Here is a 13,287-nt window from a genome sequence, read left to right as displayed (position 1 = left end):
TCTATTTAAACCCTAATTCTTATTTATTACTGATCTGTTTATAAAATTGAAAAGATTTGATTGAATATATGAGGTTATTGGCCGCAGTCTTTACGTACATACAATAATGACTTAATCAATAATAGTAAACTTAATTCAAGTGAAAATACAAAATGTATTACATTTCAAGAAAAGCAAAAAAAAAATGGAATGAAATCAACTGTTAAAAATAATAAAATTTACTTACTTCTTCCATTTTATACATGACACATTGATGTTGAACGACTAAATGAAAACTAAATACTTTGAAAACACTCTTTCTCACGATATCGCCCGGTATAACGCGCTTTCGTCACTCATCTTATTGATTTCCATTTCATTCTAAATATGAATCATCCAATTATTTTATTTAAATATTAATATTATTAACCTTTAGCCTTGAATGGATAGAAGAATAATTATATTTTCTTAGATTCTAATTGTTGTTCAAACAATTATATAATTTTAATAAAATTAGTTTATATGTATAAATAAAATTCTTGAAAAAAAAAACAACGTATAATTTTTATATTTTGGCAGTTAAATATAAAAATTTAGAGAAACATTATAATTAGGTTAGTTAGGTTATTAACTTCAAAACGTTATTTTCTAATGACTATTGAATAAAATAGATTTAAATAAACAAAACACAAACCAACCAATTCTGTAAAAGTATTGAGTAAATTGAAATATAAAGTAATGAAATAAACGACATAATACACTTTTTTTTAAATCAATAGATGTACTTACAATAACAATATCTGCAGTATTTGTTGACATCTTTCTAACTCTTTAACGGCAATTATGTTTCATAAACGCGAAACAGTATTATCGATTTCTCTGTGTTTGTTGTGATTGTTATGATTCCGTTGTGTCTGGTTTTAAACTTGTTAAATCGATATTCTGATTTCGGTCATTGTATTATTTTGGCACGATTTAATTTAACTGAAATTTGAAATTATAATAACTATAGAATATTGTTATGTTTTTGGCGATGGAACATCTATTAGTGTTCACATGGTTTCTAGTTTCTGTGAACGATCAATTTCTGCTGAGGAATATTAAATAGTGGGGATAATTACGGAACGGCTTTTACGTACAATTTCAAGTTTATTACAATTCGACGAATTAAAAATAAGTACAGCAATTACTCGTATAGTCCGGTTTCACTCTTGTTCATTGGATTTTCGGACTATGCGAGGTACAGTAAAAAGCCGATAATCTGGGTCTCATAAGCTAAGTAATTTTACAATTAAAACATTATAACAAAATTGTCTTTTAAAATGATCAAAAATGTGTTTTTGTATATAAATACACATTAAGTTTTTAAAGCAAATAAACCCGATGTTTGTATTAACTGTGCTTAACAATTATCCCTGCTTTAACATTTCCGAATTACCAAGGATAATCGTAATTTTATTAAAATATAATTTTTTTCTTCAGATACTTTTCCTCGCTTCAGGGTGTCCTGCAAGGCTCACCTCTGTCTCTTCTGTTATGTAACTTTTTTTGTTGTGATTTGTATATATCCGATCCTAATACCTGTGATCCCAACCTTTTTCTCCCCCAATACGCTGATGACACTACATTGGTTACCCACAGCTCCTCCTTTCAATTAGCTACACTTAACCTTCGCATTAAAATAAACCAATCGAAGACAAATCTCTTTATCTTTGCATATCCCCCTCATCCTCCCATGTTACAATAAGAAATCATCCCATATTCCCATCGCCACTTCTTAAATACCCTTCAAGATACAAAACTAAACCTCTATTCCCATTCCAAACAACTCAAGTCCAAAATTAAATCCAGATCCCGTCATTTCAGTCCTTAAATTTCCGTAGCTTTGTGTTTGCAATTCCAGAATTTGGTAAATCCACTTATTAGAAAATTGATTTTAGAATTTTCAAATTCTTCTTAAGTTCAATCAATTCTTCTTGCAAGGTGAAATCAATATCGGCTAAGTCGTTTTCAAGTTTAATCCAAGACGTGATTTTTTTTTTAAATATTTGTAACAAACATTGATATCTTCTTTTTATTGTTTCAACAAAAGACAGTTGCATTAAATTTTTAAAATATAAAATCATTTGGATTTAAAGCAGATATAATTAAATTAATTTTAAAGCAAAATCAAAATATAACTGAACTTTGATGAGATTCACATTTTCATTATTCATTTAGTTTGTATATTAAATAAAGAAAATATATACTTTATCGATTCAACAATTTTGTTGTCATAGGTTTTTCAATTCTAAGCGAGGTTATTCCTTACATATGTGGTCAAATATTAATTATAAAACTTATTCGTTTGCACTTTCGAATTAATAAAAAGTAACTAGTTACAAGGCGGAAATCTAACGAAATCTACTATATTTAATAAATATTATTGAGCGTTTCGTTGAACTGGTTAGTAATAAGTGTAATTAAAGAGAATTATACGCAAGACTTTATACATTATCGATCTAACTGTTGTAATATACAAACATGTGTATATTTATTTAAATGAGCACAACAATAGCACTTTAATAATATTTATGATACTTAACGTGGAAGTTGATAAAAGTAATCAAGTTTTAAGGCAATTGACAATAAATATTTATACATTTATTGATTATACGAATCAAATTATTTATACATGAGTTACGAGCTGTGACTAATTGTGTATTTTTAAAATGAGTTTTACAAAGAAAGATTATTTCCACTTTCAAATATACCTCTTCAAAAAGTAAAAAAAAATATAAGTGTTTAACTCTCGACTTCATATTTCATATTGTACCTATGTAGTATCCTTAAGTGTATTATTTCACAAGGGTGTTTTCTCTTCTCTAAATTTCTTGCACATTATTCCACTGCAACTACTCTAATACATCTCTGCTATTTTCTTCTAGATATCTTATTAGAAGCATTAAATGTATGACATTATGACACGTAATTGGCAGGAAATGTTACCGTTTTAGCACAATGCTGCGTGCTTCCGAGTTGCCCAAGATGCGCAATTTGAAAAAGAGAAATCCGCATGATCCTAAATTACGTACGAATATTATTATATACATTCTTTTTTTTTTGTTTCACGAAAACAATGTAATTATGAAAAGGCACGATCCGTAAATTCCTAATAAAAAGGTGTCGTCGACGTGATGGAGATGCAGTAAAATGAAGTGCCTTCAAGTATTCGCAACAGTCCTCATTCTGGTGTCTCTGGTGAAGTGCCAGGGTAACAGATACATAGAAAAACAGCTGCTTTGCGCTTTGGATGAAGCGCCGTGCGATGCATGGGGACAACAAATTAAAGGTAATTTGGTTTTCTTTTATGGTAGTGTTATTAATTCGTTGATTTGCAGCCGCCCTTCCTGAAATTATTGGCAGAGGATGCCAGAATTGCGACAGGGTTCAATTGAACAACGTGAAAAGGATCACCAGATTCGTGCAGTCCAGATATCCGGAAATATGGGCTTCTCTGGTAGACAAGTACTCTAATTACCAATAGAATCTAGAAGATAACATAAAGCATGTGTTTATTAAAATGCACATTCTATAGGATTTGTCGATTATTTTTTTATGTATACTAAATACTTATCATTTTTAGTACTAAATATTTGTATTTATATATTTACCTTACATTTAATACTAGTATTAGTTTAACTAAGTATTTATTAGATTTTATCAAAATATTACATTTATTTTTAATCATTATGATTTGAACACAATAAGAAAATTTCAATACAAATTTTAAAAATTAATAAATAAATAACAAATACAAAGTTATTTAATTCATTTCTTAATTCCCTGCTTATTTTATTGTAATAAAATTTATATTAATTTTAATATAGAATTAATAAATAAGAAAGTGCAACAAAATATAATACAATATTAGCTTGATCTCAAAAAGTATGTAAATCACCTAAAAGTGCTTTATTTAGTCTTAGATTTTTATACACTTATATAAACAAATATAATTGTGTATATATTCTATATATAGTATTTCATTTATTATTTTAAGATAAATTGAAAATAATATAGCAAAATATACATTGAAATTGAAACTTGAGTTGAAATATGTTTAGCCATGATAATGTGTCGTTTCTTTATAACAAAATACACTGAATAGTATTATACTATTAGATAACAAACATTATATACAGTAAAATATGTAAATTAATTAATACTCACTTAAGTAATTAATTATATGGTTGAAAGTCTTATCTTCAATGACTCACCAGGGGAGAGAATAATTTAAAGCATTAACTATTTCATTAGTAGTCCATAAAAATAAATTACTGAAGAACTAATTCAAATTAATTAATATTAAAAAAATATATTAATTAAATGTTATTAGTAAAATACTACTAGTTATGTATTGTTATTTCAGCAAATCTTTACAAAGAATTAATAATATCCACAATTTAAATGATAAGTACAGGTGTCCTCTGTTGGTGAAAATCTCAAATATGGTTACCACGAAGTTGCAGCTTAAGGCGTCAACCAATCAGAATGGTGTAAAGCTCGCAAAAAGTGCTGAAGTATCTGGGGGAAAGAAGGTATAAATATCTGTGAGAAACTTATTTGAATTGTGTCGTCTACTGGGATCCGTGCAATTAACATCTCTCCGAACATCAGTGTCCTGAAAAGATCCAGCTACAAGTTATTCTGGAAATTCTAGTGAAGAATTATTCAGCATCGAACTTGATATTTTGCTGTTTGCCATTTTGCAAAACAGTCACAATGAGGTTAGTTTTTTCTAATAAGTTTTTTTTTTAAGAGATTTCAAATCTTTTACCGGTTCTTATCAGTATTGTATGTGCATTTTTTTAATATAGGGAATGATTTCCGATGTACGAATACTTTTATTTTATAGCTAAAGTTATTAACTTTATATACTTGATCATTTATAAGCGCGCAAACTGTATCCTGTTTTTTTGTTTATGTCTACTATTATTCTCTTGACGACGTTCTCGTTATTTGTACAAGACTGTACTTTGAATGTTTTTTTAATGCGTACTGCCCTATTTCTGCCATCAATTGCTTGCTTATATACTGATACCTCTATTGGATTTCATATTTTAGTTGTCTGTGATAACTTTTTTTGTAATTAATATATGTCTGCGCTCTCATTTTCGCCACATAATGCCCTGTTTCTACAATCAATTGGTACTTACAGTACTGTGTTTTCATTTCCTATTTCGCCGGGAATTAATACCCCGCGAAATTTGAACCCAATTTTTTTTAGGACAGTATATATTTCGTGTATGCTTGTTCTGCCATACATTATTCCATTTTTAATAAATATCTCATTTCTATTCCCGATAAGATTTAAACTTTTGTTGGATTTTTGTGATTTTTTTTTAATGTTCACAGCTTTATTTCCATCATTCATCTAACGATTTTTAATGCTTAAAATCCAATATCTGTTGTTACTACGTTTATTGAAATTTCTATTAGTTGCCGTCGAGATGTGTTCTTCATATTTTGTTAAGTTTGAAGATAATAGAAGTTTTGATTTTATTTACATTTAAATATTGTCATTTATTTTAAATATTTGCAAGGCTATATTGATGTTTCTGATTGAAATTCAATTTTTTTAGCGTTCTCTGGACAAACGGAGAGAATTTCATCCTCTGCCCTTACGGAGGAAAAGCTCACTTTATTGGCGAAGCCCGTTTTTCTACGCACGTCGTAAAATGTCAAAGATCATCAAACATCAATTTGGCTATATGTCCATACAACGCGGATCACCGTTTGCAGGTGTCCGAATACCAGGTATGATTCAACTACAAGAAGAATAATTTTAATTATTACTACACTAATTATTAACTTGTAGCACCACGTCACGACATGTGAGGACCGATTTTTTGTGGATATGCGTGCATATGAATACGATAATGAACATTCTGAGATATTATACCCAATAGTAGAGAAAAAAATATTATACCAAGTTGACTCATGGGACGCAGTAAGTGTCGACAGTTTTATCTACAATGCTAATATTAGATTTAGGTTTAACTATAAAATCTTTGCTTCGTCCATTAAGGATGATGATCCCTCTTACAATCCGGAGGAATATTGCATTTCTGAAGAGATTGTACGCAGATTGGATGTGGAACCTGGTTCTGTTAGAAAAGGTTTTCGAAAGACCGAGCGTGCTCGATTCCAAGAACTGGCTAGATTAACCCAAAATCTACAAATTAATGTATGTTATTTTTGCATTGTTATATTTACCAATAATATTATTGTTTTATTTTAGGTCGAAAATAAGGAAAATAATCCGGTCGAAATTTCAGCCAATGGGTATGTTTTCATTATATATTTTTTTACTCTTCAATTTAATATCGTCATAATTCATTTAAATTTAGGAAAATGAAATAACAAACATGTATAGCAATATCAAATTTCTTATTCTTAAGTTTCTGTTTATGTATTCATATATTTTCATACAATTTTGACTACCTATGTAATCAAATACTTTATTTGCTAAAGCATATTCATGACAACAAACTAATCCAGGTAATCCTAGTAGGATAAGTGGTGAGAAAAAACATTTGTTTTGTTTCCGCTTAATCGGGATTAGTATATTTATCCCGATTAAGCGGCTAGCTCAATTATTTGAAGTTCGATTTCCATTTGTTATTTGCTCGGTTTTATTTCCGTTCTTTAGGATTTGCCCCTAATAAGCTGATGTTCCGTTTAAACGGAATCGACTATTACAGATATCTATGATAAAATACACTTCCAATCAACCAATTTGTATATTAATTTATCAAATTTAAATTAAGTGAAATGAAATAACGTTCAAGAACAATATTAAATATGATATTCTGAATTTCCTGTTTAGACAATCATGTTTTCTTTCATAATAATCAAATACTATTAATTTGCTAAAGCATATTTATCACAACAAACGTTTGATTAAATTTATTTCTCACAACTAAACAGTCTTTTTAATCGCAGTAAGATAAGTCTTTAAGAAAACAAATAAATTGAAACCGTTTGGTTTGTTTCTTTTACGAACTTGAATAATGGAACAATAGAAATTACAACGCAGTTTGTAAACTACCGAATCGTTGATAAATAATAATATTTTTTATCATAAGCAAAATATTTAACATATGTAGCATAAACTTTATATATTTTGCTATCAACCTGCTGAATAATGATATGATAAGACGAAGAAAACAAATATATCAAAGGAATGACTAGTGAAACGTATCAACACTTTGTTAGAAACACTATCAACAATAAATATGACTAATTATCACAGAAAATTAATATTATGATTTACTTCCGTTTTTTATATAATTAATATATAACAGTCACATTAAACAATAGAAAATGTAAATATATAAAAAAAAACATAAATATATAATATTATCAAATGTCTTTCACATATATTTGTTATATTAAATGTAAATATTTCTTCTCAAATATTTATTTAAAATATATACAGCTTCAGATAGATGATGTATGCAACCAACATTACCTGATGTTTACATTTAAAACATACAAACAAGTCTGTAAAAAATACAAAGTTTAAGTCTATCTAAAAAAAATGGCGTGACTTATGAAACAGTACTCAAATACACTGACCAAATTGAAGTAGAGGAGTAATAGAAGTTTTTGCTACATCTGCAAAATATTTGTGTAATATTTTGTTATATTTGTTTATTCAAGTATCAGATTACAATATAACATTTATTTATTTTTTTGCAGATTCTTAGAATGCAGTATGTTCCATTTAGAACATTTATTCGATTTAGAAAACGAATTGAACGAAAATGCCGATTAGTTTAGAAAATTATGTCGAGATTATCATAAAACCATACCAATCCCAATGAACTCCTAATTTTTAATTACACAATTAGTTAAGAGTAATATCTAATTTTAGTTTCTTTATTTATTGTTAATTTATTCGATGGTCAACCACGCTTTTTCTTTATGATGCTCTCGATATTCTTGATAAATTTAATAAATTAAATTTATGACTTATATTATTTTCAGACAGAAATATTAGGGATTAATTCAAAAAAATGTAAATAAATTATATAAATGTTATCATTTAATGCTTTAGCAATAGATATTTTTTTGATGAATTTATATTGCATTTTTATTAGTTATGTATTACCCTTTTTTTATTTGAGGATAGGTTTTTTAATTCTAAGTTTAATTTATTTATGTACACAGATATAAATACTAACTATTATTCTACACAAACGATTTTTTTTTGTGGGGTTAATCATAATCATTTTTTCTAGATTGTCTGTCGTATCATCCACGAACAGAAAAAAAAATAGGTCTCGTAAAAATAATAAAGGGTAACTAGAAATATGTACTATTCAAAATATTAGGGTTTTACTCATCTTCACTATAATTGTATCATCTATAATAATTTTGAATTAAATTAATTCAATAAAAAAACGTCAACTAATGTATTGTTTGTTTTACAGGAATTCTGCTTCCAATGGATATGCTAGAGCAAACGGAATTTCTAACGGGTAAAATAATTCAAATACAGTGGATCCTCGCTTAACGAGGATTGCGCTCCTGCTACATTATTTTTAAAACTTGTGTACACATATTATGTGTATTTTTTAATGTTTCACTATACGAGTAAAAAGCCGGAAATTTTGGAACGGATTATACTCGTTAAGCGAGGTTCCACTGTATATTATTATTCTAAAGATTTATATTCATATTTCACTTTTTATACTAATTAATGACCTCAATATTACTAAAACATTTATAAATTTCTTTCTTTCAGATTTTCCGGCGTTCCTTCAACTAATGCGAACATTAATTCAAACACGGAAGATAACGGGTAAATTCTAATAAATTCATTCAAAATCTTTTGAATGTGTATATACAGCAATCCCTTGCATCAATAATTTACTATGGTGACAAACTAAATTTTAACCCTTTGTGGCCCAACTTATTTTTTTTTTGGTTAAATTAGTTTAAAATGTATAATACTTTACTCTTTATGTGGTCCCATGATGGAACCACTGGACCACAAAGAGTTTTAATTTTGAGCAATATATATACTAAAAACTATTTAGTTCCCTGATTAGCCCGGTACACAATGCGAGGTATTGCTATATATACAATTTTGTTTTCAGGTCTTCTCAAGTTACTTCTATGACTGATACAACTGGAAGTGTAAGCGGGTAAATAATCTATATTTTTTTATTGTTCTTCAAATGATTTGAATCAAAATTTATTTAGGAGCGCCTCCGATGCTTCATCTGATACAAATTTCCCACCGTTGGGAAGGTGAGTAAAATATCGTTTAACATATGTCAAATACTAATCTTGAATTGTTTTTAGCGAACGTAGAACGAGGGGCAGAGGAAGAGTTTCCAGAGGAGTCAATTCTGGAAGGGCCGTGCCTCGAGGGATGGGTAGAGGCAGAGGCCAACTCTAAACGATCCCATTCGATTTGACACATTTTAAATTGTAATGCAGCGATTCCCAAACTTTTAAACCCAATTTATATTTCAAAATATATTTTTTTGTTTGTTTTTACAACCAACCGGAATCGCTGCTGTAATGGTTGTGTATACCTTTTGGGTATTTTTAATTTTATGAGTAGTGATTTTATTGATATTATTTAATGTGTTTTTCATAACAAAACCCAGTAGATCGCTATAGTCAATATATACTTTTACTTGTTTTGACTGATACGCTAGGTTTATAAACATATATATATATATATATATTATATCATTATAATACATATTCGTTGGATATTTTTATATGTAACATTAAGTGATAAATATATGCACCGCGATAGAAATATATATGTACCAAGCAAATAATGTCTATTATTCATAACATTTCGATGAGACCGAAGAAATACTGTTTGGAATTCGATGAAGATACGCAAATGATTCAGAATTTAATAACCTTGACCACCGATTACTTTAGCGTCTGGTGATGTGCCTAAAATAATGAAGATGTTTTGCAAATATTTTTTAGTTTCGCATTTTTGTGAAACGATGTCTGGAGAATGTCCAAGTTGGTGTATGTCAATGTAATGACCAAATACGTTTATATCAAACATCTGTTTTCAGTATTTCAAACTAAACTTAAATTACCAAGTTGAGCTAAATGCAGTTGTTTGTACGTAACTGTAAACGTTTTTTTCTCTGTCTTTCTACTAAATGGGAATGAATTATTTCGTTTAGTATCTTGAATAACAATGTAATGGACGGCGTCGTTGTATAGCAGAACCAATTTGGATCCAATTTCTAATATAACTCTCACTGGATCACCGGATTTGGTAGTCAACGAGATGAGAAGATGCAAGTGTTTTCCGAGACGAAGGCTTTTACTGGAAGGAAGGAAAAAATGTAATAATAATGAAATAGAAACTTTATCGAACCACAAGATCTCTCGGTGAGAGAGTCTCTCTCGTCGTACGTCGTACTAGAGCCCGATGTGGGTCAAACGATAATATCATCGAAATGCGTTTCTTGTCACTGACTGTTTCCTATTCGGATCACGTGAACTGTTACTTTCCTCCGACACCCCTTGTGTGGCTGCGGCCGGCTGCCTCGCTTATAAAGACGACCTGGAGTTCTTTGACACACTTCTTCAACAATGAAACTCCTGACGGTTACCTTGCTTTTGTGCATAATACTTTACGTACGAGCGCAAAACAAATATACCAACAAATATGATAACGTAAACGTCGATCAGATTTTGACCAACAACCGTGTCCTCTCCAACTACATCAAATGTTTGATGGAAGAAGGACCCTGCACACCGGACGGAAGAGAATTGAAAAGTGAGTACACTTATTATTAATTAACAAAGCATTATATTTAATTTCAATTCTAAAATCGAATAAACTCAGTATTTTTTTTATATACGCAACTCTCTTGTAACGCGTTCGATAATCTAACTTTCACTTATCGGTACACTTTATTTGCGATGAGTGGCGCAACAAAAAAAATCACAATAGTTCAATCAACTTTCCAAACTTTTTCCCTTCAAATACATTCAACTATTACTTTAATTCATATACAAATATTAGTTGGCCTTAAGTTACAAAATCGGAATTGTTGTATATAATAAAATATAACTTTCTAAATAAAATAACGCTTTTCCTTTTTAACCTTTATTTTTTAAACTATTTTGACTTAATTTATAATTTTAAATAACTATACTTTCTACGAAGATTTAAGAAAACTAATTTACTTGAACTGATTTTAGAATTTCTTGTGAATTATAATATCATATATAAGTGTACACTTTTAATAACTTTTTTTTGTTTAAACGAGACAAAATAATTATAAGTTATTTATTTTTGTCTATTGCAATATTTGATATAAGTTTATACTTTATTAACACTCTCTTGTTTCTAGTTCTTTTGAAAATTTGACTAGAAAAATTTGCCGATTATAAACTTAAAATTGCGATTTCATACAGGATTTTGCATTTATTATCACTACAATTAATCTACAGTTTAATGGTCTATTGTTTTATAAAATCGAATTCAGATACTTTCTAATCACTGACTTCAAAAACACTGACTTCTTTATCTATTATAATAATATCGCAACAGTCACAAAAACTAAATACATATACATAATAAAAATAAAAAATACCGTCACACAAGTTTACAGACCAAATTTATAATTATTAAACTCAAACTTCAAAATATAATTTAGAAAAATATATCAAATAAAATCTTAACAAGAATCGTAATTTAAGAGAAACAATCATGTTTGATTATATGCAACAAAACAGACTTAATAATAAATCAATTTATAACAAAATCATATTTACGATTTGTTAAGTAAATTTGTTTGTATATGCAATAATTATAATACTTTTGTGTTTTTGCTTTCAGAGACGCTACCAGATGCATTATCGAGTGAATGTTTGAAATGCAACGAGAAGCAAAAGGAAACAGCCGAAAAGGTGATCCGTCATCTGATGAAGAACAGGCCTAACGATTGGGAGAGGCTTTCGAAGAAGTACGATCCCAACATGGAATACAAGAAAAAGTTCGACAAGAAACTTTAAGAAGATGCTACTTAATCCCGTAGAATTAGAAATAACCTGAATACAAAAGTTGCGTCCAAAGAGGAAGGAGGAATCGTGATTTGCTTCTCGAGATTATTATCATTCAATAACTGGTTTCTTAAATTGAATATGTATTACTAAAATTTAAACGAAAATATATTTTTTATATAGTATAGTTTGTCTTTTCTTATTAGAATATTCATTAGACATGAAGTAAACTAATTCGAATATTAAATATCGAATTATTTTAATAAAAGTATAAGATAAAGTAATATATGGTTTATACAAATCGTAGTTGAATTAAACATAATTATGATTCTTATTTCAGTGGAACCTCGCTTGCAGGCATTCTACGTTATTTTTAAAACTTGTGTACACATATGTGTATTTGAATATGTTTCACTATACGAGTATAAATCCGGAAATTTTTTAACGGATTAAACTCGCTAAACGAGTTTCCACTCTATTTTATGTATTAAACAAATATATTACTATTACTTAAATAATTGCACCACGAATCAATAAATATTTGAAACTCGTGTGATCAACAGAACATTACACATAAGCCAATAAACCTCATTTCGAAATTATTTCCTATATTGATATTTCAGTATGTTGCATTACTTAGCTTTCTTAACGATTCTCATCGGTTAGTACAGGATTTCGTCATATGCAACCAAATATACATTTTACATATTTAATTTTTAAATTAGAAAATAATAAATTATTCCTTGATTTAAAGAATCAGAAATAAACGTAGAATTTCTAAATGACAATAATTTTATAATATACTCTTTGAAAAGAATTTTATATGTTGTCTTAAATAAGAAAACAAGTTTATATTAAGGAAATCAAATTAACACGAAGAATATAAAGTGAAAATGATTTGTTATTTCATATTTAGAACATCCTTTTAAATGAATCTTTCAAAATCTCATACCAAAGTAAGAGTGGAAATGAATGTGTAGATATAAACTACATATAAAAGCCATTTGAATCTGTTTGTCATTTGATAATATTATGATTTGAAACTACTACATTAATAATCTTAAGCTTATGATTCAATCTGCGATGAAAATAATATAATTTTAGAATAATCTCATTCACAAAACTTATATAATGATATGACTTTTGTGAATTTAGTGTTATCTCCTTAGTTTGTTGTATAGTTTAATTGTTGAATATTCTACAATATTATAACAAGAAATGTATTATAATAAAAGTAATATAACAAATTCTGAATCAGAA

General features: G+C 28.3%; 3 protein-coding genes across 4 annotated transcripts; all 3 read left to right on the top strand.

Moving 5' to 3' along the window:
- Positions 1-3,171: 3,171 nt before the first annotated feature.
- Positions 3,172-3,559, top strand: LOC108564934. Its single transcript, XM_017924135.1, has 2 exons — positions 3,172-3,310; positions 3,360-3,559. Exons 1-2 carry the CDS (start codon positions 3,172-3,174, stop codon positions 3,503-3,505), a joined length of 285 nt encoding a protein of 94 aa, XP_017779624.1. The 3' UTR covers positions 3,506-3,559.
- Positions 3,560-4,579: 1,020 nt separating this feature from the next.
- LOC108564941 lies at positions 4,580-9,815 on the top strand. 2 transcript variants are annotated; one of them, XM_017924140.1, is made up of 11 exons: positions 4,580-4,745; positions 5,601-5,775; positions 5,837-5,968; positions 6,047-6,205; positions 6,260-6,303; positions 8,265-8,324; positions 8,457-8,504; positions 8,771-8,827; positions 9,126-9,173; positions 9,232-9,279; positions 9,334-9,815. In XM_017924140.1, exons 1-11 carry the CDS (start codon positions 4,741-4,743, stop codon positions 9,428-9,430), a joined length of 873 nt encoding a protein of 290 aa, XP_017779629.1. In that variant the 5' UTR covers positions 4,580-4,740; the 3' UTR covers positions 9,431-9,815. The 2 variants fall into 2 exon arrangements, with proteins under 2 accessions (XP_017779629.1, XP_017779630.1); XM_017924141.1 differs by lacking the exon at positions 8,265-8,324 and having other exon boundaries at positions 4,581-4,745.
- A 684-nt stretch (positions 9,816-10,499) lies between these two features.
- LOC108564959 (ejaculatory bulb-specific protein 3-like) lies at positions 10,500-12,167 on the top strand. Its single transcript, XM_017924169.1, has 2 exons — positions 10,500-10,795; positions 11,864-12,167. Exons 1-2 carry the CDS (start codon positions 10,609-10,611, stop codon positions 12,037-12,039), a joined length of 363 nt encoding a protein of 120 aa, XP_017779658.1. The 5' UTR covers positions 10,500-10,608; the 3' UTR covers positions 12,040-12,167.
- Positions 12,168-13,287: the final 1,120 nt, after the last annotated feature.

This window comes from Nicrophorus vespilloides, unplaced genomic scaffold (assembly GCF_001412225.1).
Source record: "Nicrophorus vespilloides isolate i.1.1-1 unplaced genomic scaffold, Nicve_v1.0, whole genome shotgun sequence".
NCBI lineage: Eukaryota > Metazoa > Arthropoda > Insecta > Coleoptera > Silphidae > Nicrophorus > Nicrophorus vespilloides.
Note: the sequence above shows the minus strand (reverse complement) of the source record. Positions and strands in the feature narration are given on the sequence as shown.

Excerpts from the sequence above, each read along its gene's own strand:
- LOC108564934 (XM_017924135.1), top strand. The coding sequence starts at position 3,172 with ATGAAGTGCCTTCAAGTATTCGCAACAGTCCTCATTCTGGTGTCTCTG. Across the intron at positions 3,311-3,359 it reads ATGGGGACAACAAATTAAAG|CCGCCCTTCCTGAAATTATT; the intron begins GTAATTTGGTTT and ends GTTGATTTGCAG.
- LOC108564941 (XM_017924140.1), top strand. Across the intron at positions 8,505-8,770 it reads GCAAACGGAATTTCTAACGG|ATTTTCCGGCGTTCCTTCAA; the intron begins GTAAAATAATTC and ends TCTTTCTTTCAG. Across the intron at positions 9,174-9,231 it reads ACAACTGGAAGTGTAAGCGG|GAGCGCCTCCGATGCTTCAT; the intron begins GTAAATAATCTA and ends AAATTTATTTAG.
- LOC108564959 (XM_017924169.1), top strand. The coding sequence starts at position 10,609 with ATGAAACTCCTGACGGTTACCTTGCTTTTGTGCATAATACTTTACGTA. Across the intron at positions 10,796-11,863 it reads GGACGGAAGAGAATTGAAAA|AGACGCTACCAGATGCATTA; the intron begins GTGAGTACACTT and ends TTTTGCTTTCAG.